Genomic DNA, 24,498 nt, shown 5'->3' with positions numbered 1-24,498 from the left:
CCCACCCTTAACATTACCTGAAAGGCAAGTGGGTTAAGGAATTGCTACGCCCCGTTAAAAGGATAAAGAGCAGAGAGACCCACCGTGCCCTCCTCGAAGGGAAACAGGGGAGCGATAGATAGAAATAGGCACTGAGTGATGCTTGCTGCCATGGAAATGGTGCTCGTGCTGAGAGTGAGACCCCGGCGAGGAAGAAGAGGAGGAGGAGAAGGGTACATTAGAGGAACTCCACACGGAGCTGATGATACATCCCCAGAAGAGGGACCAGATCCCAAGCGTCCAGGCCGGCCGGCGAGGAGGGCTCCGTCTCGCGTGGATTCTCAGGTGCATGGTCAACACACTGGACCACCACAGATGGGCAGTTTGAATTCCAGCCAGTGAGCAATAATGAAGTTCATGATGCCCAGGGGCCCATCATAGCAGGAGGAAGACTTGGCCCAAATTTTGGAAAGAGGGAAGGAATAAGCGTTTTCAAGACAAGATGATGAAAAAAACACAAAAAACAACAACAACTACTACTTAAAAAATAAAAGGATATAAGGCAAAAGCTCCCCTTTCCTGGAGCTGAAATTTAGGATGTCAAAGTCCACCCAGGTGTAGCAGCCCTCCTAGGGAGCCCCGGGATGCCACACATGTCAGGGGAGGCCAGGCGCAGCTCCTGATCTCTGGGCACCTCAGGCCGGATGACTGAACAGCACACTCCGGGAAGCCACACAGAGGAAAGGTGGAAACGAAGGAAGAGGAGGAGGCAGCAGGAGACCCAAGTAGGTTCAGGTTAGTTTATCCCAACATCCAAGCAGTTTGAACATTTTTTTTTTTTTCGTTTTCCACTCCCATGCGATGCAATGCAGAACTGCCAGGCAAAGGGGGGCTGCAGGTGGGAGACTTCTTCGCGGTTTCCTCGCAGTCTCGGTGTAAGGGCACGGAGGCTGTTAACCCTGCGCTTTCTGGAAGAGCTCCACGGAGCAGCCGCCTGCGTCCTGGGTTTCCCAACTGGATGAAAAACAGCAGCAGCAGCCGGAGGAAGAGAACAAGAAGGACCGGAGAGACAGAAGAAGAGGAGAAGGAACCCGGCGCGGAGCAGCCACCCAAACCAACGTGACACGGGGCGCGGAGAGGTGGGTGGGCGAGCAGGGAAGGCGTGAGAGGAGGTGCCCGGTAGGCGGCAGGGGTGGCCAAGAGGGGGGCGGGCGCCTGCAAAGTGCGCGGCACTGGGAGGTACAGGTGAAGTGAAGCGAGGAGTTGGGGAACCAAATTCACAAATGGGCAAGTCGTATGCAAATAGCGCACTCCTGAGAGCAAATCAGTGCCGCCCGAGCGCTCTGACGAGGGACTGGCTGGCTCCGAGGAAGGAGGGGCCCGAGCGACCCGGAATCCCTGCCCTCCCCATTCAAGTACACGATCGCTCGCTCGCTCGCTCGTCTACACCCGCGCGAGCCTCCCGCACAGCCCCCCACCCTCCTCACGCTCCGCTCCTTTCCAGGGGAATGAGCACGCGCGCGCGTGTGTAAGGCGGGCAGACGGACCCTGCACCTTTGATCACCCTGTCCCTTCTCCTCTCCCAGGCGCAGTAAGCCAAACTCGGGCAACTGGGGAAGAAAAACTGAAGGCGGAAGCTAAGGCTAAGGTAGCCCCAAATAGAAATGAAAATAACCCCCGTGAGTAGCAGAAGCGCCGGGACGTCTGCACACGGCGGTGCCACAGATGCTCCCCCTGAGCTGGTGGTCAGCACCGCGTGGCCACTCTCCCGGGTGGGTGTGCCTCTCTGGGGGTTCAGATGCCCAGGGCCCACCCGAGGGGCGAATGGCGGGAACGCGTCTTGGTTCTCAAAGGGGAAGGCAGAGAGGTGGACCGGGAACTCCGGAGGGTGAGAGCTTTGATGGCTGGAGGCCCTTCCATCCCTGGTAAACAGGATGCTTTTGGAATTCAGGACCCAGGGGTTAGCGCCCGTGCTGGCTGACCTGGTCAAAGAACTTCAGGAGAGGTGAGGGCTGCATCTGCTGGCCTGTCCTGGACTGGCCTTAGAGGTGCTGCCCCAGGTGGGTGAAGCCTTCGGGCCTCCAGGACTCTGGGCACTAAAGAGAGTGCGGCTTTTACATCCAGGCTGAACCTGCAGGGGAGAGCCGGAGTGGCAGGAAGAAGCTTGGCGCACCTGTTGTGGCCATCTGTCACTCCAGGAGAAAGCTGACCCAGGGCTCTGCCAAGGCACGGTAACATTCCGGATGCGGCGGCCTCCATTCTACGCCCCCTCTCTCCCCCGCCCAACTTCTCCTAACTATGCTGTTCAGCAGGATACAGAAAGCCAACAGCCTCCTAGACTCTGGGGGCTTGCTGGCTCTGACTCCTTCCTTCCCACTCACCTTGCTTACAAAAGCACACTATATATATATTTGGGGGGGGGGGCAGGTGGAGATGGAGGAGATAGGTGAGGGAATAATTAGGGGGCATTCCTTTTTTGAAAAGGAGTTTATAGCACCTCTTATACTTCTGCTCTCACTAAACATTTCAACCCCGCTGACTGAGAATAAGGGATTAAGACAGTCCTATTTATTCTTGGGGCACCTCGAGGAGACACTGAAGAAGTTAGCATTACCTGTCTCTAACATAAAGATACCAAACCTATGAATGATTTGTCTTCAAGATCAAATATCAAGTTCATTTCAGAATTTATGATGGTGACTTGGTACTTTGATTATGAAATTGGTGTTGTCCTAAGGAGCCCTGCTGCCCATGGTAGATGGTGCACGGTCATCCCACCTGTTCTGGCTCTCAGCTGTAAGGGTGATTAGATCCACAGCCTCCAGTGGAATAGCCCTCATGCATGGTCTTTCATGCCTTTGGGTGGTGGCCCACAAACACGATGTTTTAAACTAGCAACATGTACCTAGGAACAGCACAATAAGAGAGAGGGCTGATTTATGGAGACTCGATATAAACCTGTTTCCTCCTCTGTAAAACGGGAATAATTCCTCCCTTTATGAGGTTCTTGGGAGTATTAAATGAGATAATGTGTACACAGCATCTGGCACAGCACCAGACAGAGTGGCAGTACTTTTTGTCTAATAGAAAAATAGAAAAATAAACTAAAGCTCCAAGAAGGTTAAGTACATGCTTAGGGTCTCAGGCTACTGTTAGGACAAAAGTGAGAAGAAAAAATATATTAATATCCTAAGCATCCTCCCTTAAGGCAGATGATAATTCCCATTCAAGGGACTTCCCTGGTGGTAAGAATCCTCCTGCCAAGGCAGGGGACACGGGTTCGATCCCTGGTCCAGGAAGATCCCACATACCGTGGAGCAACTAAGCCTGTGTGCCACAACGACTGAGCCTGCACGCTAGAGCCCACAAGCCACCACTACTGAAGCCCGTGTGCCACAACTACTGAAGCCGGCACGCCTAGAGCCCAGGCTCCGCAACAAGAGAAGCCACCACAAGGAGAAGCGTGCGTACCGCAACAAAGAGTAGCCCCCGCTCGCTGCAACTAGAGAAACCCTGCACGCAGCAACAAAGACCCAACGCAGCCAAAAATAAATGAAATTAAATCTTTAAAAAAAAAAAAATTCCCATTCAATCCAACCACTCCTTGATTTTGTCCTCCAGATGGAGCCCCACTGCACTTTGGACTTAGTCTAACTCTCTAACATGGCCTTAAAGAGACCTAGATGAGCTGGCTTATACCTAATTCTCCAACTCCATCTTCTGCCAGATGACCCCTTCCAGTCTCCCAGACCCACTCTTTGCTCTTTGAATGTGCCAAGTTGTTTCCCAACTCAGTGCCTTTATACTTGCTGTCCCCTCTTCTCTGGAACACTTTTCCCTAAGATTTTCATGTGATTGGTTCATTGTAGACGTCACCTCCTCAGAGGCCCTCTCTGGCCCTCATCTAAAGTTAGCCACTACCACCCTGAAAGGCACTTTATCCCATTACCTTGTTCTATTTCCTTTGAAGCACTCTCCACTTTCTGAAATTATTTTCTTTATGACTGTTCATAGTCTATCTCCTTAAAAAGACTGTAAGTTCCCTGAAGGTTGAAACTTTGTCTTGGTCTCCCCTATATCTTCTGTGTGTGGAAGAGTGGGTAGCACATAGTAGAAGCTCAGTAAATATTTGCTGAATTAATGAATCCAGTGAATCAATTGGCAACCTCATACTCAGATTTTTATACAGCATTCATTCCACTGACATACTTAGCTGGCTTTAGTGACACTGATCCCCAGAGACACACATTTCCAGAGGTGATGAGTTGACCCCCCTCCACTTAACGTTTTTCTTCTTTTCTAAATTGGCACTGAGTGTTGGAGACTGTTTTTTTCTCTTCCTTCATCACAAGGAAGGATGGGAAGCTTAGATGTACCTTCCAATCAATTATCTGCTAGGCAACAAAGTGAAAAATAAAGCCTTAATGCAGTACGGAATCTGGAAATGCTGCTGGTGCCTCACAGCTGGAACTATTCATTTTACCTGTCATGCTTATAATTATTTATTTATTTTTTGCAAAATGTCAAAAGAAGTATCTATGAATTCCAATAAGGCTGGAATTCCATTTGGGGACTGAGTTAAATACTGAGAAGACTTATCAGAGGACAAATGCAGGACTGGTTTATTTTACTTCTTAAACTTTAAAGAAATAATCCACAATTACCCTGATAAAATGAATGTACTCCAATTTAACACATTATTGAATTTTTTTTTCATTTGTTTTCTATCCCTCCTCTCTCTTCCTCTAGTCAACACATTCCTACTTAGATTTCTTTTCTAATTCCCATCATTCTCAGGTCTATTAGAGTTTATATTAGGCTGATACATTAAGTATTTTTTCTTAGGTTTTTAGCTCCAGAGATAACTCCTAGACACAGCCTGCATCTATAGTTCCAGCTGAAGGATTTGTCATCACCTGGACTACCACCAAAGCTCCCCTCTTTCCTCCTGAGTTGTCTTTTCTAGTGGGCCCTTTGAATGAGAACACTTAGGAATGAGCTCCAGGATAAAGATGAGAGTCTACTTTTAAGATAGAAAGGAAGAGAAATAGATTTAGAAACGTTATGCTCACCACAGATTTAAAGTTGAAAAGTATAAATAATTTCACAGGAACAACCACGCTTAGCTCCACTTAGATAAACCCCCATGGCATCCTAACCAGACTTTCTGGAACCTTAAGTTTCTGAATGGAATGCAGTTTCCAAAAAAAAGAAGCCTGTGGCTGGATTTGCCTAGTTAATAGCTTGGTTTCTCTATTGTTTCAATCTGCAGAATTTGGCATTATAGATTTCTTCCCCCTGTTTTAATCTCCCCGCTTCTCCCCTCCCCGAAAAAGACTGTCTCAAGATAAGGTACGAGAATCCTGACCCATCTGACACTCTCTGTCTTCCCTTGGTGGGTACCTCAGCTATAACGTAGTCTGGGGAATCTTCTGGCTCCTAAAATAAGCCTCACGATAGTACTTAATCGTGTCAGGTGCCAGGAATCTAATGTGGCGCTGCCCTGTCAGTCTCTCACAATACATTTTGTCTCTGCATGTGCCTTCTCTCACTTGCACAGACTCTGACTTTCCACTTCGCTGCTGGCAGGAGACACCCATCCGGTTGTTTGTCGCAAGTACAGCTAATCTGACTGCACAGACACAGAAAACACTGAAGCAGTCTGTGTCTGTGTGAGCCCTATACTCCAGTGAGGGCCCTTTTCTCCCCAAATATAAAGAGTAGAAATCCTTACTTTTTCTCTTGAAACAGAGTTCCAGAAAGTAAGTTTAGGGAGGAGGGAAAATAAAAACCAAAACGACTGAACTCTCATAATGTGAAATGAAACGAAAGTCCTGAAAAAATACAGGTGACTGTTAACGTGGCTATAAATATATCCAAGGGTTCCATAAAACAGTCGAACTTTGCTTTATTATATGTCAGTAGGTTTATTTATAGCCACATAATTCATCCTTCTGCTCATTTATTGAAGAAAGCCATCCTGCAAAAAGGCAGATTTTGACGATACTTTACCTTTGGGAGTATAAAATAGAAGCTTTATCCTTTTAAGTATCACTCCTACATGTATTTGATTAAAAAAACGAAGACAATGGCATTGTTGTATAATTTTATAGTTTAGAGGATATATATGTGGCTTCTGTTCCTTTAACTTATCCTTCATATAAACATCCATAGTTGTTTTCTTATCCTCCTTGTGGCTGAAATGGGGATATCGGGAGTTTGGATGTTGAGAAAAATCACTCTAGGAAATTTTCCCAGTCTCTTGATCAAGGGCACTGGGATATCTGCTTTGTTAGAATCTCACACATTTCTTTAAGGAAAAGAAAAAAATATGAAATATTCCTGTGTAAACTTTAGCCAGCTTCATTCGCAATCCAAGTGAAATTATTTTACCATGGAAACAAATGTTGCTTTTAGTCAAGGACAGGATTCAATTACTTCCTCATAGAGAGATTTGGACATTTAAACCCCTGTTAGTCTTCTCTAAGCTTACACCGGCTATCAGAGATCATGTAAATCTTTATCCAGTTTTAATGACTCAAACAATGTGAATGATGGTTCTATAATAACAGAAGTAATAATATCATTTGTATGCCTATAAAAAAATATCAAATCAAAAATTTCGAAGAGACTTTGAGAGCGCATACAGATTTCGATTTGGGGCTCTGGTGCTTGACTACCTAGGTTCAAATCCTGATTTTGCTTGTTAGCGGCTGTGAAAAATGTTGGCAAGGTCCTTAGCCCCTCTGTATCACAGCCTCTCCATCTGAAAAATGGGAATAATCATACTATCTATCCAAAAGGTTTGCTGTGAGGATTTAGAAAGGTATCATCTGTAAACTATGTATAAACAGTGCCTGGCACACAGTAAATGCTCAATAAATGTGAGTAATGAAAAGAACTGTCTTTTTCTCCAGAGGACTCCTTGAAATTTATCTCTGCTGATGGTTTTCTCTTCTTGTTGACAAATCTCAAGAGGACTGAATAAACAAAGAGCTCCCCTTGCAATTCCCAAACATAGAATGGAAAGCCACTCCCGTGTGTTACCCGACTCATTGGATTCTCTTTGCCCATATTTAGCAGAATGGGGAGCAGCTTAATCACATCCTTCTCACAAATATCCTTCAAGCCAACTCCAAAACAATAAAGCTCACCATGGCCCCAGAACCAGATAATATGGACTACCAGAACCCAGCCCTGTTTCATAGCTAATCATTTTCCAGCAGAGGGTGGAACTCACACCATCTCAGTCTGCTTTGGGATCTGGAAGGGCTCTCTGGCTACTTCTCTTTCCCATCTCTTTATTTTCTCACCCTCTTTTCTTAAATAAACAATACATTCCAATTATTTAGCCTTCCCCCTAAAAAGCATGGCTTCTAAATCTTTTAATAATTTCCACTGGATTTATTTGGTATTTCATTCAATAATTTTTTTTAAAGTTACTGAGAATGTACCTCTGAACTAGGTTCTACTTAGTATAGAAAGAAACAATTATTTTGCTGCATCAATTGATCTATTTCATGAACATTACATTTATGCTAACCATGGGCAAGGCACCAGGTGAAGTGGTGGACTTCCAGGGGACTCCGGCATGAAAAAGAAAAGATTTAAGGGCTTAAGAAGTTTATAATCTAGCAGGAAAAAGCCATCAAAAACAAATAAACCATAAATTCCATCCATATATTCAGCTTCCCAAATACAATGTGCTATTAGAATAAAGGTATAAACAAAGTATACAGAAGAATAGAGAATGGAATTAATCCACTGTAGCGAGAAAAAGGAGTATGAGGAGGGATTCATATACAAGGTGACAAGTGACCCTAATGTCGAAGGACTAGAGTTCAAAACCTCATCTACTACTTGGCCCTGTGACCTCGAGCAAGTTACTTTAAACTCACTGAGCCTATTTCCTCAATAGTATAAACATGAATAATTCAAAACTCACAGGATTGTTTTGAGGGTTAAATGAGAAGATACATTTGAAAATAATATTGTAAACGTTCAGTTTAACTGTTACCATGAATCTGGACTTAAAGAATTTCAAATAGGCAGAGGAGCAGAAATGTAAAGTAAGGAGATTATCAATGTGGGATGGAATCAGCCCCAGAGGGCTGCCCAGTGGAGGAAAACTTTAAGCTTAGCTTTCACTTGTCATTTAGATTTTGCTAAATCCTGAAAATCTCAATGGGGACTTTTTATTTCAAAAAAAAGAAAAAAGCACAGGTGTTCCATGGGATAAGGAAAGGCAACAAAAGGAAAGGAAAGGAAAGGAAGAGAAAGGAAGCACAGGAAGAAAAGGAAAGGGGGGAAGGGGAGGGAGGGGAGAGGAAAAGAAACTCACATGTTGGAAACTATGTTTTTTATCTCAAATGACAGGGTTCCCCTATTCAGAGATGTCAAATAAATACCATATAAATAAAAAGTTAAATTGTAGCACAGCCAGGAGTTTTCCTTTGTTCAATTTCTTCCACACAGTTACTTGTCAGATACTAAAACACCCACTGGATCCAATTCATAAACTTTTAATTCTAGGAACATCATAGTTCAAGCATCCATCTCATTCAAGTGTCTATCTCACAACTCCATGAAGAGTATATATTCTAAGACAGAGGCACAGATTTAAAATAACTGGCCATTTTCATTTTCTCTTTGATATGATGTAGTCTTAAACCCACTTAACAGAGAAATCTTGGTGGGGGGATGGGGAATGAGATGAATGCTCCCCAAAAAGAAGGTACGAAGTGTTATCTAAGCAGTTCCAAAAATGTCTGCAAGGTGAGTAACAAGGGAATTTCTCAGTGGTACTAAGGATTTAGCCCTTTCCAAAACTGATGGTGAGGACAGGGGAATATTGAGATGTAAGTTTACATCATAGTAAGAGAAACAGGATGTTCTTAAAATAGATGAAACAGCATTTACGATAACAATATTTTGTCATTGATGATACCTATGTCTTCACAATCTACCATTTCCAATCTGAAAAAGCAGAATTCGTTGCTCTTTCCTATCTTCTGTTAACATTTGTCACATTCTGTTATTGTCAGTTGGGTTTATATCTGGGTCCCCTACATGATTTATAGACGCATCACGTAGGGAGCTGGGACCTCGTCCTAGAGTCAAACAGCTTAAGTTCTAGGGCCAGATAGCTTATGTTCAAATTCCTGCTCCATTATTTAATAGCTGTGTGACCTTGGGCAAGTTGCCTATCCTCTGAAAGCCTGTTTTCTCATCAGTCAAATGGAGATCACAATATTCCCTATCTCAAACTTAGCACAATAATACCAGGACAGTATAAGACATTCAACGAATGTTTGTGAAATAGTACAGACATACGTTTAATTACTATAGGAGAGAACATTTCGTAGATAGATAGATAGAGATACATACATACTTACATACATACATAGGATAGATATATCTCCAAAATATGCAGGCATCTCATTATAAGGAAGAACTTGTCAACATTTGGAGCCATTACAAAATTGGAAGGGATGCCTTGCAGGCAGTGGGCTCTCCATCACAGGAAATGTTCAAGCAGTAGATGTCTTTTAGGGACACTGAAGTTGGTGTCTTGCAGTAAATGAGAGGATGGAGTACAGAACCTCTAAGTTTCTTTTCAAATTTATATATAATACCAATTAAAATTTCTTTTAAAATTTATATTTGCCCTTAACAACTGCATTTACTTAAATGTAATCTCTTGACTTTATTTTGAGGCTTAAAACCAATTCCTTCGTGCTACAAAAATCATAGCACACTGGTGTTTATTAAAACCTCACACAATGAGGTGAGAAATTTTAGACTTCTGTAAAATGAATCTAGTATTGTTGCACTAAAACTTCATTTTTCATTATTGCATGCAGTACAAGTTGTCTTCAGACAAATTAACAATTTTATGTTTCTATTTTAAACACCAAAGATTACTGTGGGTTTTTTCTCCCCCCACTAGCAACACCTACACAGCTGCTGTTCCTGTGATCTAAGAGGACATTTTTCATTGGTGAAGAGCTCATTGCTATGGGAAAAGTACGCTGACTTGCTTGCCCTATTGTCCTTTATCTCCCAGCAGGGAATCCTGGTGGACTGAACGTAAATAAAACTGAATTCCCTTAAATAAAGACATGTGTCTTAAAAATCCTGAACAAAAAGCAAAACTACTCTTCTCTCTCTAACTAAGACAAGGCCATTCCTCCTCAATAACTGGTTTGGACAAGAAAAAGAAAGGTATTCAGAAGACACTTAACAAAGTTAAAGAAACTGAGATACTTAGAGAATGACTTGTTTAATAACACACACCATTTCAGTGTCAGAAGAAGCTGAAATATTCCTCTAGAATATTACTCTGTAGAGTGTGGCATGCATGGCTCCTAAAGCAATATCAACATAAAATAAGGTTATAAGAAAAATAATTATCCAGTAAGAAGATTATCCACCATGAGAGACAGTTAATAGACACAAGAGTGGGAGAATAAGAAACCCAGGAATGTGAGATAACAGAACAATCTGAAAGAAATTGTCCCCCAAAATGGTTGAAATGACTAAATAAAGAAATTATAGAAACCATAGAGGAGAAAAAAAAAAGAATGTGATAATGGGCATACTTAAGAAAGAGCTAAAATCATTTGGAAATGCAACACAGTTAATGAAATTTTTTTAAAAAGTCAGTAGATTGGGCTTCCCTGGTGGCGCAGTGGTTGAGAGTCATGCCTGCCGATGCAGGGAACACGAGTTCGTGCCCCGGTCCGGGAAGATCCCACATGCCGCGGAGCAGCTGGGCCCGTGAGCCATGGCCGCTGAGCCTGCGCGTCCGGAGCCTGTGCTCGGCAATGGGAGAGGCCACAACAGTGAGAGGCCCGCGTACCGCAAAAAAAAAAAAGTCAGTGGATAGATTATGTAAATGTATTCGAAGAGAGAATTAATGAACTAGAAGAAAGAACTAAAGAAAATTCTTAAAATGGAACACACAGGGAAAAAGATTTAGATAATACAAAAGAGGTAAGAATTACGAAAAATCAAATGAAAAGTTCAACATACATCTATTAAGATTTCTAGAAAAAGAAAGTAGAGAAAATGGGGTAAAGGGTAATCAAAATGATAACAATTTGGAAATGTTTTATATTTAAGGAATGTGAATTCTTATATTAAAGAATCCTAAGCAGGAAAAAAAGAAAAAAAAGAGAGAGAAAGAGAGAGAGAGAAATAGCCACACCTTGGTTCATCATCATGAAACCAAAAACACCAAAACTAAGATAAAAATCTTAAAATCAACATATAACTTTTAAGTAAAGCTCACAAGACAATGAATATAATAGTTTTGTGTTGAAAGAAAAATGCCTTTCAATCTAGATTTATTTAACTAGGCAGATCATTTAAGAGTGGAGGCAAACCTAAGACATTTTAAGATGAAGGAAGTTTGATTAAGCTTACCACTCACAGATGATCACCAGCATGACCACTAAAGGACATACTTCAGTATAAAGAAAATAATCCCAGAGAAAGGGAGTGACATTCAAAAGGAAATGATGGGTAAAAGGAACTGGTATGATAGGTCTAAATTTAAGTAAGCATTGTGTAACTACCACTACCACCACTGTCAACAACTTGTTTGTGGTGGCTTCAAAACAAGAATAATAACCAACATTTTCTTAATGCTTATAAACTAGCTATTATTATTGTCCCTATTCTATAACTGGGGAAAGGAGGTACACATTGTCACTTGCCATAGCTAGTAGATGGTAGAGCCAGGATTTGAACCCAAGTCACCTATGTACTGAATCTATGGTCTAAATTAATTTACTCTTCCGTTGCTGAATGCTACGCAAGTAATGTATGCAAATTCCAACTCACATCTTAAGAGAACGACACTTGCTTTCTAAGTGCTTTCTATTTCCTCTTTGTCCCTTTTCTGCAATGCAGATGTGGAGATAAGCCAACTTCACCATGTGAATGAGGACATCATATCTGTTTTCTTTTGGTTGACATCTGCCAGATATATTAATTAGGACGTTGATTTGTCAGTTTTTAACTGAGACCACATAACTATGTTTAAACAACATAGAAGGTTCCTTGATCTCACACAGAAAAGCTTAAACTGGTAAGTGGCCCAAGGCAGCATGACCGAGAAACAAGTAAAAAACTGGCTATGTATGACCTAGAGAAGCATAATTACCAAACCCTCAAATCAATATTCTAACAAATGTACTTGGCAAATGTTAACCAAAAGGAAACAGATTCAGAAATATTACTGGCAGACAAAATAGACATTATCACCAAAAATGTTATCATTGTGTCTTGAGAAAAACCATTAACCCAGGGGATATAACAGTCCTGAATCTGTATGTACCTAATAACATAGCCTAAAAATATATAAAACACATATTGATAGACTGAAAAAACTGACAAACCCATGATCAAAAACCCCACTAAAATGTATGTTCCATGGGGGTGGATATTTTTGTTTGATTACTGCTAATTTCCAGGACTTACAACAATGCTTAACCCATGTTAAGAGCTTAATAACTATTTATTGAATATAAATACTATATCCTTCTTGTTAAAACTTACAGAATAAGCTGGGAGAAAAAGGCTATAACTCTTTTAAAAAGCATAATTAGCAGACCAGAAATAAATGACATACCTACAACCCTGGATAAACAATTAGAGGGTCCCATCCTTTCAAAAACATGAGACATAATGCAAAAAGTAGTCATGTATTAGAATCATAAATAAATAATGAAGAATCAATAATTTTATTCCATATCTTCTGACCACAATGCAATAACAGTCAAAATCAATTACAAAAAAATCTGCAATATTTGTGACTGAACAAATTACATAAACTCTCATTTTATCAATAAAATGAGAAAAATTAGATAAATAAAAATGATAAATGAAAGGAGATAAATTCATGTGTGCTTAAAAATATTCTGTCCTTAATTATCACTTTCTGTATATAATGGAATAGTAGAGGGACGCTTTCAGAAAGAGACCTGAGATCAAATTCTTCTAATTTTCTCCTTTTTTAAAATAATAATGCTCATCACAAGTTATATAACATACATATCAAAATGCTTGCTCTGTAATGAAATAAAGCAAATTACATACAAATGGTTGTTCTCAGAGTGCTAGCTATTAGATGATAGTTTATACATCCTTTGTGTTCTTTTGTGCAACACTTAAAGCCAAAAAATATGTTTCGTATAAACAACTTTCAATTATATATATAAGAATTAAATGATGCCCAAAGTATTTGCATTAGATATTGATTCATATTACATAGTGCCTGGGCAATTTATACCTTACAGACTAAAAATAGTTTGTGTTCACTATCTGAAAACGGAAAGGCCACCTAGGGTTGCATTTAATTAGCTGCTGATCCACAATATATTCTGTATTCAGATAACCTGTAGCTATTCATACAATTATTGGAGTCTTAGGAAATACAAATAAATAAATTACTGCCTGTGCTCCTGTCACAAATGACAGCCAAGCTCTTTATCTCGGAAGTTGCTCCCTTCCCTTGGTAGGTCTGAATGAGTCCCCAGAACATTTACACCAATCTTGTTACTATTTTATGAATAGAGATGATGTTCATTTCCCGAGATTGCCAGGCTTTACTCCAAAATCCAAGAACCTGACAAAATCAATTATAATTTTAAAAACTACTGCTCAATCTGGAAACTAAATGCCATGCAAATGCATCTGACACCCTCTGATTTTTGATCCTCTCTAAGTGAAAATCCTGGAAACAATATTCCAAAAGAGAACTCTGATATGAGCAATATCATTGTTAAATAAGGTACACGGAGTTTATTTTTAAGCCATAAAAGAAAGACAAAGAAGACAAAAAGCATATATATATATATGAAACTTGGAGCTAGAGAAAATTGGAAGGTTTTTGAAAAGTTATACCAGAAGAAAGACCACATTTTTGTCCCCTGAAACCAAGTTTTAATGAAGAAGGGACTCTATTATGTATGATTTCCAATGGTTTTAATATGGTGTGGCTGAGAGATGTATTTGTCATGCTGCTTTAGAAATGGAAATAGCTGGATTTTAATTCTTTGCTCTAACATTAATTTCCAGACATTAAGCAACTCAATCATAGGCTATCTCATATGGATTATGAGTTTTTTTAAATTTAAATGTGGCAGGGGGCGTGGGATGAATTGGGAGATTGGGATTGACATATGTACACTCATATGTATAAAATAGACAACTAAAAGAACCTGTTGTATCAAAAATAAATAAATAAAATAAAATTCAAGAATTACAAAAAATAAATAAAATTTAAATCTGTATAATAGAAACGGAGGCTAACAAGTACACAGCTTTGGGTTAATACCTACTGTTTATTTCCCCTGCTGTACCTCTCCCCCGCGGCCTTGCTTGGCCAACAACCCCCTTGTTAATTTCAGGCAAGTGAATGCAGAAGACGAAGCGTTTGCTGTGGATTTTCTAGGAATCAAGAAGAAGATTCACAGGGGAGTGATGGTATGAGAGGCAGAAGTCTTCAGTGCCGTATATCTTAGCCCAATTCAGGGAGAGTGAGCCACTTCATCCAAGGGAGTGTGTCTGTGCCGCAGTAAAGGATCACAGAGGGAGTCATGGTGCTTGACAGGCGCAACTTCCTAAAATGCGTACCTTGTTGGTACTGAGAAGATGAACACAGAAAGGCGGGTGCATCCGAAAAGAGGACAAAAGGACAGTGTGCTCTTGGGTGGTGCTGAATATTCTTCGAGGGTCTGTAACACCACTAACAGGTTTGACTTGTTGCTAAATAAATTAAAGTGTCACAGAGTCATGGTGAAGCTTTAGGAATAACAACATCCAGCACATTTTTTAACCCTCTTCTCTTTCAAAGTCTCTTCCTGAGCTCCTGCTGGGACTAGGGGAGTTAGGGGTGGGTGTACAATGGCTGTTGCTTTGGGAGTTACTCAGCGGATGGTGGTTACTAAATGTGATGCTGGGGGAGCGATAATAAATTTTAAAAACTACAAGAAACTCTTGGCCTTTTCTCCTCAGCCCCCACTCTCCCACTACAGTGAAAAGAAAATCGGGACTAGCAGAAATAGCCACCCCCAGCTGCCCCACCCCCAGTTACCAGATGTGGAAGACACTTCTGGTTGCTTGATTTACGTCATAGGAAGATGATTTCATGCATGGCCCAAAGAAAAACAAAAAAATATTTATGGCTTATTATAATTTCTTCTCCCCCAACTCATTCTCTTCCCCAGTACGTACAACCCTTGATCAGGGCTCTTGATGACCAATTCCAAACAAAGTTAATTTATTTCTACGTACTAAGTTTTTAAATAGTTTTTTTGTTTTGTTTTGTTTTTGTTCGTTTTTACTACTAAAAACAAACAAACCAAAACAAAAAACCTCCGTGAAAGTGTTCCTTCTAATAATAGTAGCATAAAGATTTTGGTTATCAATTATACATCCCCACTGCAGAAAGCAGCATAGTTTATTCTAATGTTTGATAGATCTATTTGTGTCTTTTCTGACGTGGAGGAGATTTGAAAGATGCTTTGATTCACCTAGCTGTTAACTATTACTCTCTGCAATGCATTTACCAAGTTGGGGTTTGGTATAGACTGAATTTTGTTTCCCTAAAATTCATATGTTGAAACTCTAACCCCTAAATGTGGCTGTTTTTGGAGAAAGGACCCTTAAAGAGATACTTAAAATTAAATGATGTCATAAAGGTGGGAACCTGATCCAATAGGATACATGTCCTTAGAAGAAGCAGCAGCAACACCAAGAGTATGCAGGCATGGAGACAAGGGCCATGTGAAGACAAGGGAGAAAGTGGCTATCTGCAAGTCAAGGAGAGAAGAAGCCTCAGGAGAAACTTCACCTACTGGCGCCTGGATCTTGGATTTCCAGTTCCAGAACTATGAGGAAGTACACTTCTGTTATTTAAGCCAGTCTGTTGTATTTTGTTATACAGCCTGAGCTGACCAATACAAGGCTTTGGGTAATAATAATGACATTTGTGGAATTAGGGACATTCAAATCCATAAAGAACCGCAGGGCTCACTTGGCCCAAGAGTTCTTAGCCTGGAGTTCAAGGAACTGCTATGAAGAGGGCCACCTCTTTGCACACTTCTGAAGGGTTATCAACAGTCATATGAATTGTGCCCCTTAGAGTTGTATAATTCTAAACTACATATTTATGTAGTGCATAATATCTATGGTTGAATATGACAACCTTGAAAATGGTCTGTAAAACTCCTTCCTGAAACTACATTCAATTTAGTTTGGTTGTGCATTTTTTTTTCCTGGAAAGAAGGTGCAAAGATTTCTTCAGATTTTTAAAGAAGTTCATGACCCCCCAATTATTTAAGAACAACTGATTACTTCAAATCCCTCATATAGATGAGTAAACTGAATTCTAGAAAGAGAAAGTGCTCAAAGATGCATAAAAACACGAGTAAGATAAGATCCATCTCTCTTACCTACTGACTTCATTGTTAACATGTTCCTGCTCACCTCCGGTTACTAGTGAATAAGATCACACATACCTCCGGTTACTAGTTAATAAGATCACACATACACACACACACGCACACACCCGTTACAAAGATACCAAAATATGCTTTTTTTTTTTTTTTCCCGGTACGCGGGCCTCTCACTGTTGTGGCCTTTCTCGCTGCAGAGCACAGGCTCTGGACGCGCAGGCTCAGCGGCCATGGCTCACGGGCCCAGCCGCACGTGGGATCTTCCCGGACCGGGGCACGAACCCGTGTCCCCTGCATCGGCAGGCGGACTCTCAACCACTGCACCACCAGGGAAGCCCCCAAAATATGCTTTTATAGGAATTGAGAACTTCACCTGAACTCAGGGCAAAAGAGAGCTTCCGAAGTACATCGATGGGTAGGTAATACTCAAATTTTAGCGTGTTCATTTAGATAGTAGGGTTGGTATTTTTTTTTTTTTTAAACTTATGCCAATACTCACCCAGCATGTTATACAGACATGATATTCTATGGCTGACAACATGGAGGTTTCTGTACATATGACTAATAAGAGCATTCCATCAAAGAATGCTGTTTAAGCCTCAAAATTACAGCTTCCAAGTTGCTCTGAATCTTAATATAAAGCCTTGTGTCCTTCCACTTGGGAATGGTCAAGAGACAGTGAATGATTAGAATTCCATTTCCCTAATAGTTCATTATTAAGACTGGGGTCAGGCGTGCAGGCCAGAGAGAGTGTGTGTGCACACACTCACATTACACACACATTTAAAGTGTGTAACCCTCTAACCTCCAGCTGCAGAGACCTCAAAGAGGAATTCCAGCAGAGGCAGGCCCTAACAGCTGCCAGAATAGTGGAGGCTGAGAGCCAGCCACCTCCTCCCTCACCTTGTACCTATCGACCCAGGAACCATCCACTCTCCCCAGGCCTCTGTGAATGTCAATAGCCATTTGCCTTCTCCGAAATGTGGAGCTCGCTCTGCTTTGAAGGGCCTCTTCTGAGTGCAGCACTTGTAGTCGGTGTGGCTGCCTCTCTGTAGGCATCTGTCCTCTCCCATAATTCCTGACACAAAAGTGACCATTTCAGTTTTTTAATAGAAGGCTTATGCCTTTGAAAAATGTTTGCAAAGATTCTTCTTCTCCTACTCCTTCTTTTCTCCCATGTCTCAGAATTCAGTGACCAGAGAGCACCCCCAACCTTGGCATAGGGATTTATGTGCATGGGGAGAAATTGGAGAATCAGGCATTTCACTTGTCATTTTAGAAGAAGTGGTGGGCAGCAGAGCCCAAGGAAACAGGGGCTTATGATTATTTCACAAAATACAGACTGACGCAGTCTTTCTTACAACCAATTTCATACAATGTGTGAACCAGCATTCCAGGTCCTCCCCATTTGCTCAAAAATTCCCTTCCCCTATGTTCCCCTGTTGCTGATGTCTGGGATACCCTAAGACATAATCTGAGCTCCAAAACCATGCTTCTCTCCCTACCCCCACCTGATCAGGATCTGAGAGTACCACCACGGGCTGGATGGCATTGGGGCCAGAGAAGAGGCAAGAAGGGGGGGAACCTCCTTGACCACTAGCCCCCAGCTGTCAGCTTCTCAAAGCCCCAGGTCCTCTCCGCAGTACCCTCTCCCATCCTCACTCTTTCTCACCCACTACAGCTACTAGTTGCCTGTGGGACTGAAGTCTCTTTGGAGGTCAAGGAGGATATATGGTGCCACAGAAGAAAATCCATCCTAGAAGGTAAAATCATGACTTCCCATCCCTTCTAATCCTCGACACTCTACAGGCATATCCTCCTCGTTCCCTCCACCTCCCTTGCACTGCCCCACCTGGGGACTGGGATCTCACCCACCCTCTTCCTGGATTGGGCTTATCCTTCTATTCCCTACCTATCTCAAGTAAGTAAAATCCTCAGGCCTACCACAAATGCTTCCTCTTCTCTTCCATCAAGTGTTTCCTAATCCTTCAATCAGAATAAAGCTCTCCTTCCTGTGCTCTTACTGAATTTCTGGCCTGGGACTGAACAGTTCCTCTCCATGAATGCTAATCTGCATATATGTCCGTCTCCTCCCCTCACAGAAGGAATTGAGTATAGATCAACTTTGCTCACTTTTCTGGCACAAATAGGATTGGGTGTGGAACAAACTGAACAAGAAGTGTGGAATTTCACTGAACTATGTTCTGCTTCTGTTCTTTATTAACCGCTGAAGCCCCACTCCTTCAACTTCCATCCCTTCTCCTCCATCCCTCCCCATCCCCAGGGCTCTGATTATTCCCCTCAACCAGATCTAACTCTCCTCTTCACTCCATCCCAGAGCATCCAGCCCAGCACCTCACCACAGCTTTTCTAGTTGGAGCCTCTTTCTGTCCTTGAGTCCCCTCTTCACGTCCACCTTGACCCAGAGCTACCCCCCATGGAATGTTTGGAGACAGAAAGTGCATGGTTGGGTAGCCCAGGCCTTGTCATCAAATCTGCAGTGGTAAGAAATATGTTGTTAGCACCCCAAACCGGAATTCCAAATACATACTCCTTTAGAAAACATTTCCTATGTAGCCAGGTACCTGATAATAGTAGTAGTGCTAGACTAGGATATTGGGAAAGTCCTGGGTTAGCAGATGTTTGAGTTCTGGAAATAGAATACATTCTATCTCTGGGAAAACATGATCTGAGCTCTGAGAATTCATCAAGTAACTTCCGGAATACAGCCCTTTCGGAAACTGAGGTCTGCCTGCTCTTCTGTTAGGCTGTGGGCGGCAAGTGGGGTGGTGGTATGACTATGATATCGGGCTTTCTATTTCTGTAACATGACAAGGACGCTGAGGAATTCAGCCCCCAGACTGAGAAATGCAGAAGAGCACCCGATACTAAATCGTGCAGAGACAATATACACCTATGTTGTGGGCGGCTATGGGGGTGGGTGCAAGGGACTTGTCAAAAGTACCCTTCAACACGTGTCTCCCTGTTCGCTGGTTTAGCCTAGTTCTGTGGGCCCTAAATGGAGGAGAGTTTTCTTTTCCATTTCATTTTTCTTCTTAATCACTTTCTTTTCAAAGCTCTTTTAACATATGCCATCCTTCCTACCTGTTGGCACCCCAAGACTTCTCTTTCAGTTTTCATTCTTACAACAGTATTCAATTTTAACTTAGACCCTTTAAAACAGAATGTACATAGCGATGAATCCTCTTTAAATCCATAGTGTATGTGTATTTGTGTATGAGAAACGTGATTGGTATCCTTTAAGGTAGTGATAAGGTAAATATATATGTATTGACGTACCAAAAATGTGAGAAAAATGTGAAATAGAAAATACATTGACAAGGCTTGAGTAAATTTCAGGGCAACCCATAATCAGTGTCATTCCATAGTTCAAATTCATCAGCAGTTGCCCTGTGGTCCAGTTGAGTGAATGCCATCTTCAGAGCATGGACAGGTAAAGAGAAGGGTGGATAAGAAGGGACAGGAGAAGAAAATAGACTTTCTTACCAAGTTCTAACCTCTCCATGGAATATACTGAAGAGAGCTCAGCACTGCATCCAAAAGACCCCAGAATAGCATTCGCGGGCTCAGTTTTCGTTCAACATTATGACTCCAAGTTGAAGAAGAAAAAATTGTAAATACATAGGAAAAACGGAAGCATTACTATTGATGTGAGAACCAGAGTGATGTTCCCTTCAGAGAAGGGTCTTAGAAAAACACTAGAGAAGCTATAATTGCTGACAACAGAACAAGTGCTTCATTTGAAAGACAGAAGTTTTCCGTATGAGACAATGTGAATCAGAAGGTAGGAAAAAAGGCTGGAAGCAGAGCTTAGAACAAAAACTAATACCGCCTCTCCTATCACTGTAAACAGCAGACAAGGAAGGCCCTTCCTTTCGACACACAGCGTTTTTATTTAACTTCATAAACAAAAGCTCCGCCTCTCCTGCCCTACCAAGGGACTAACTAAAGATAGGATAGTGGGATCCTTTTACCAGCAGACACACAGGGACTACGTAGGTTGTGATTCTTCTCTGGTTGCCTCTTATCTCTTTCTGCAAATGTGTCAACCTAGGATGCCTGCAGAAGAATCCAGAAAAGAAAAGGCAAGGAAAAAAAACTCCCACAAACCTTGACCATGGTCTCTCTCCAAGTCAGTTTGTTTGAAGGACGTCTGATCCCTCTGGTGTTTGACATAACCAAAAGACACCTCCATTTTGTTCCTCAGAAGAGAGAGACGTGAGGGTTGAAGGAAAATACCAAACTTTCTTCTCCAGAAATTCCACCTTCACTCAGTCACACATCCCTCTTTTCTCAGACCACCTGTACATTTGGGTGTCTGATTCACACAAGGCAGTAGGATGATGTGAGCCCACATCATCTCCAACCAGAAAGGAAGGACTAGTTAAGTAAGTTTGCCACCAACGGTAAGCCAAGAACTGAAAGCTAGCTTATTTCATTTCCACACAAAACCTAAAGAACTAATCCTCAGAGAAATGATAAAACTCAATAACTACAGGAGCTCCAGAAGATGAAAGAACAGAGCTCAGATCTGAATTAAGAAAAAAAAAAAAAAAATCAAGTCTGAATTCATAGAAACTGAAGGAGAACAGATTGTTTCAAAAAAAAAATGATAATCTTCTGCAGAAAGTTTTAAGCATGGATGTGGTAAGAAAACACCACATGAGCTGATGGAGGGGAGTGGGCCTTTACTATAGTAAAGATTAAACACCAATGCTACACATTCTGAAAATGAGAAGCAAAACTGATCCTCTCTTTTTTTCCAATCAGTACTATCTTACATTGGTCAACTTACTTTCTCCTACAAATCTGACAATTCCGGGTATCTCAAATGCATTGAATCATATAATATTTGTCCTGTGTCTGGCTCATTTCACTTAGCAGAGTGTTTTCAAGGTTTGTCCACATTGTGGCATTTATCAAAATTTAATTCCTTTTTCATGCTGATTAATATTCCATTCTATGCATATAACACATTTTGTGTATCCATCCATCCCTAAATGGGCATTTGAGTTGTTTCTTCCTTTTGGCTATAGTAAAGAATGCTGCTATGACCACTGGGGTACAAATAGCTGTTCATGTTCCTGCTTCTAATTCTTTTGGGTATATGCCTAGAAGTGGAATTGCTAAATCATATGGTAATTTGATGTTTAATTTTTGAGGAACTACCATACAGTTTTCCACAGTGGCTGTAGTGTTTTACATGTCCACCAACAATGCACAAGCTTTCCAATTTCTCCACATCCTCACTAACACTTGTTGTTTTCTGTTTTGATTTTGCTTTTTATAATAGCCATCTTAATGGGTATGGAGTAATATCTCATTGTAGTTTTGTTTTTTTGTTTTTTTTTTTGTGGTACACGGGCCTCTCACTGTTGTGGCCTCTCCCGTTGCGGAGCACAGGCTCCAGACACACAGGCTCAGCGGCCATGGCTCACGGGCCCAGCCGCTCCGCGGCATGTGGGATCTTCCCAGACCGGGGCACGAACCTATGTCCCCTGCATCGGCAGGCAGACTCTCAACCACTGCGCCACCAGGGAAGACCTCTCATTGGAGTTTTGATTGCATATCCCTAATGATTAGTGATGTTGAGCATTATCCATGTGCTTATTGGCCATTGTATTATCTTCTTTGGAGAAGTAGTGTCTATTCAATTGGGTTTTTTTGGGTGGGGTGTTTTGTTGTTGTTGCTGAGTTGTAGCAGTTCTTTATACATTTTGAATATCAATCCTTTATCATATATGATTTGCAAATACTTTCTCACATCCCATTGGTGTCCTCTTCGCTCTGTCGATAGTCTCCTTTGATGCACAAAAGTTTTTATTTTGATGAACTCCAGTTTATCTATTGCCTATGCTTTGGTGGTATATCCAAGAAATCATTGCCAATTCTAATCTCATGAAGATTTTCCTCTATGTTTTCTTCTTAGAGTTTTATAGTTTTAGTTCTTATATTTAGGTCTTTAACCCATTTTTTAAACATCTTTATTGGAGTATAATTGCTTTACAGTGTTGTGTTAGTTTCTGCTGTATAACAAAGTGAATCAGCTATACATATACATATATCCCCTCCCTCTTGCGTCTCCCTCCCACCCTTCCTAACCCACCCCTCTAGATGATCACAAAGCACCGAACTGATCTCCCTGTAGCACATGCCTCTTTAAATAGCTGACATCTGGAGGAACTATCTGATACTTGTTACACTCCACTCAGCATGAACGGAGGTTGGCAGGGAATTTAGCAGCATGTCGTATTTTTAAAACACCTCACACCTCCCCCTCACCCTCCCTGCCTTCGGAGAGAGGTTTAAGCAATGCACTTGTATGTTCTGATGCATGAGCCTACCACCTTCCTCCCAGACATGCAAATGCTTTAAAAAGAGGGCCCAAAGCTTTTGATCTAACGCCAAGGTGGGCCACCCAAATTAAATACAAATAAGACAACAGCCAACACCTCTTCATTTCAGCAATAAAGTATGTGAACTTCATAAATCAGGTTACCTCAATTGTTCTCCCTCTCTCTCTCTCTATCTCTCTCTCTCTCTCTCTCACACACACACACACAGACACGAGCTTTAAACATTTTCTAATAAAAGTCCACCCACTGCTTCACTGAAACTCTTCCAAAGATCATTAGCAGCTTAAGAGAATTGTGTTGACTTGACAAAATTAATGGGACTCTAATTCAATTGTGACCTGACAGAAAGCCACCTGCTTTGCCTCCAGCAGATCAGGCTCTCTGAAGACTGTCCTTCCCTATTCGAGCTTCTGGGAAGTCAGATGAACAAATATCCGGAGAGCAATGCTGGACACGTAAACTCTTGGAGAACCTAGATCTCTCAATGGTGACAGCTGCCCCAGATATTTAATAGCTGTTCTTTAGAGTCTTGGAGCAAACTGAACACAGAGGTGTGTGGAGGTGCTAGGGGGCGCTCTACCACAGGAAATGGCGTTGGTGACTTAGTATGGAGCTTGTAGAAGGGGGGAGTTCTGTGTAACTGCTAACAGTCTGATAAGTGTTATCACAGAAAGTGGCGATACCCACTGTTGACTCATGCAAACAGTAATTGTTATTAGGAATAGTGCTAATAAAACAACTCCAAGAGTTTGAGAATTTTACATTTCCTTGGAATAGCCCACAGTATTTTATAAGGTCGAATTCTATAATTCTTCTTAACATTGCTTCAGGTAGCAGAACTCTTCTGGGAAGTGCGTGAGTGTGTGTGTGTGTGTGTGTGTGTGTGTGTGTGTGTGTGTGTGACAGAGACAGAGGAGGGGGGGGGATACATGGGAAAAAAGCAATGCATTTAATATATATACAAGCAAAGTATTCACCCTCAAGCACTCCTGAGATAAAGCTTTTTGTCTTTCCTTTTCCAAGAGTGAGTATGGGATTATTATACACTCTCTAGTTATGTGCCCCCAGATTCTCCATGGCAAATATTCAATCCTAGATTCCAAAAGCTCACAATTGGGGAAATCTGATAGAATCATCCTCTGCTTCAAAAATAGAGGAATAGAGGGTAGTGATCTAAGACAGCACTGCCAATCAGTTTCTTGAGCAGAGATTTAAAATCTATTGTCTGAAGAAGAAAATGTGCCCGGCTATTATCATAATTATCATCCCATTGGTCTTCAGCCACCAGGTTTACTGTGTAGCAATTTCAGAATCTAAGATCCTTGCCATATAACAGGGTGTTGAAAATTATGCTTAAGCGTTTGGAGATATGCAATGGATGAGAAGAATAATAAACATTTATTTTTTACTACATGCTAGGTATTATGATAAGTGTTCTAACACAGATGATCTCATTGAACACTGAAAACAACTTACAACAGCTACAATTATCCCCATTTTATAAAGGAGAAAATTGTGGCTTAGAAAGGTGAAGTAACACAGCCAATGTCACACAGGGATGAAATGGCAAGATCTGAAAATGTCTCTGGCTCTGGACATCACACATTTGTACCCTATTCTGCCTTTTAATCACTACCTGAAACACACCTGGCATGGTAAGCAATCTGAATATATTA

General features: G+C 41.4%; 1 protein-coding gene across 22 annotated transcripts in view; it reads right to left on the bottom strand.

The window, feature by feature from the left end:
• NRXN3 (neurexin 3) overlaps positions 1–24,498 on the bottom strand; it is a 1,686,346-nt gene that overhangs the window by 570,321 nt on the left and 1,091,527 nt on the right. For 3 of the 22 annotated variants that reach the window (XM_027120207.1, XM_027120209.1, XM_027120210.1), the window contains exon 1: positions 84–1,277. The exons of 18 other annotated variants lie outside the window; for them this stretch is intronic. In XM_027120207.1, coding sequence (XP_026976008.1) covers positions 84–330 — 247 coding nt within the window. In that variant the 5' untranslated portion in view covers positions 331–1,277. Of the gene's footprint in view, positions 1–83; positions 1,278–24,498 lie in introns of those variants that run through there. One more of the 22 variants, XM_027120208.1, reaches the window with a different exon arrangement.

Source organism: Aethalodelphis obliquidens, unplaced genomic scaffold, assembly GCF_003676395.1.
Source record: "Aethalodelphis obliquidens isolate GAN/ISIS:26980383/991018 unplaced genomic scaffold, ASM367639v1 scaffold21, whole genome shotgun sequence".
Classification (NCBI taxonomy): domain Eukaryota; kingdom Metazoa; phylum Chordata; class Mammalia; order Artiodactyla; family Delphinidae; genus Aethalodelphis; species Aethalodelphis obliquidens.
Note: the sequence above shows the minus strand (reverse complement) of the source record. Positions and strands in the feature narration are given on the sequence as shown.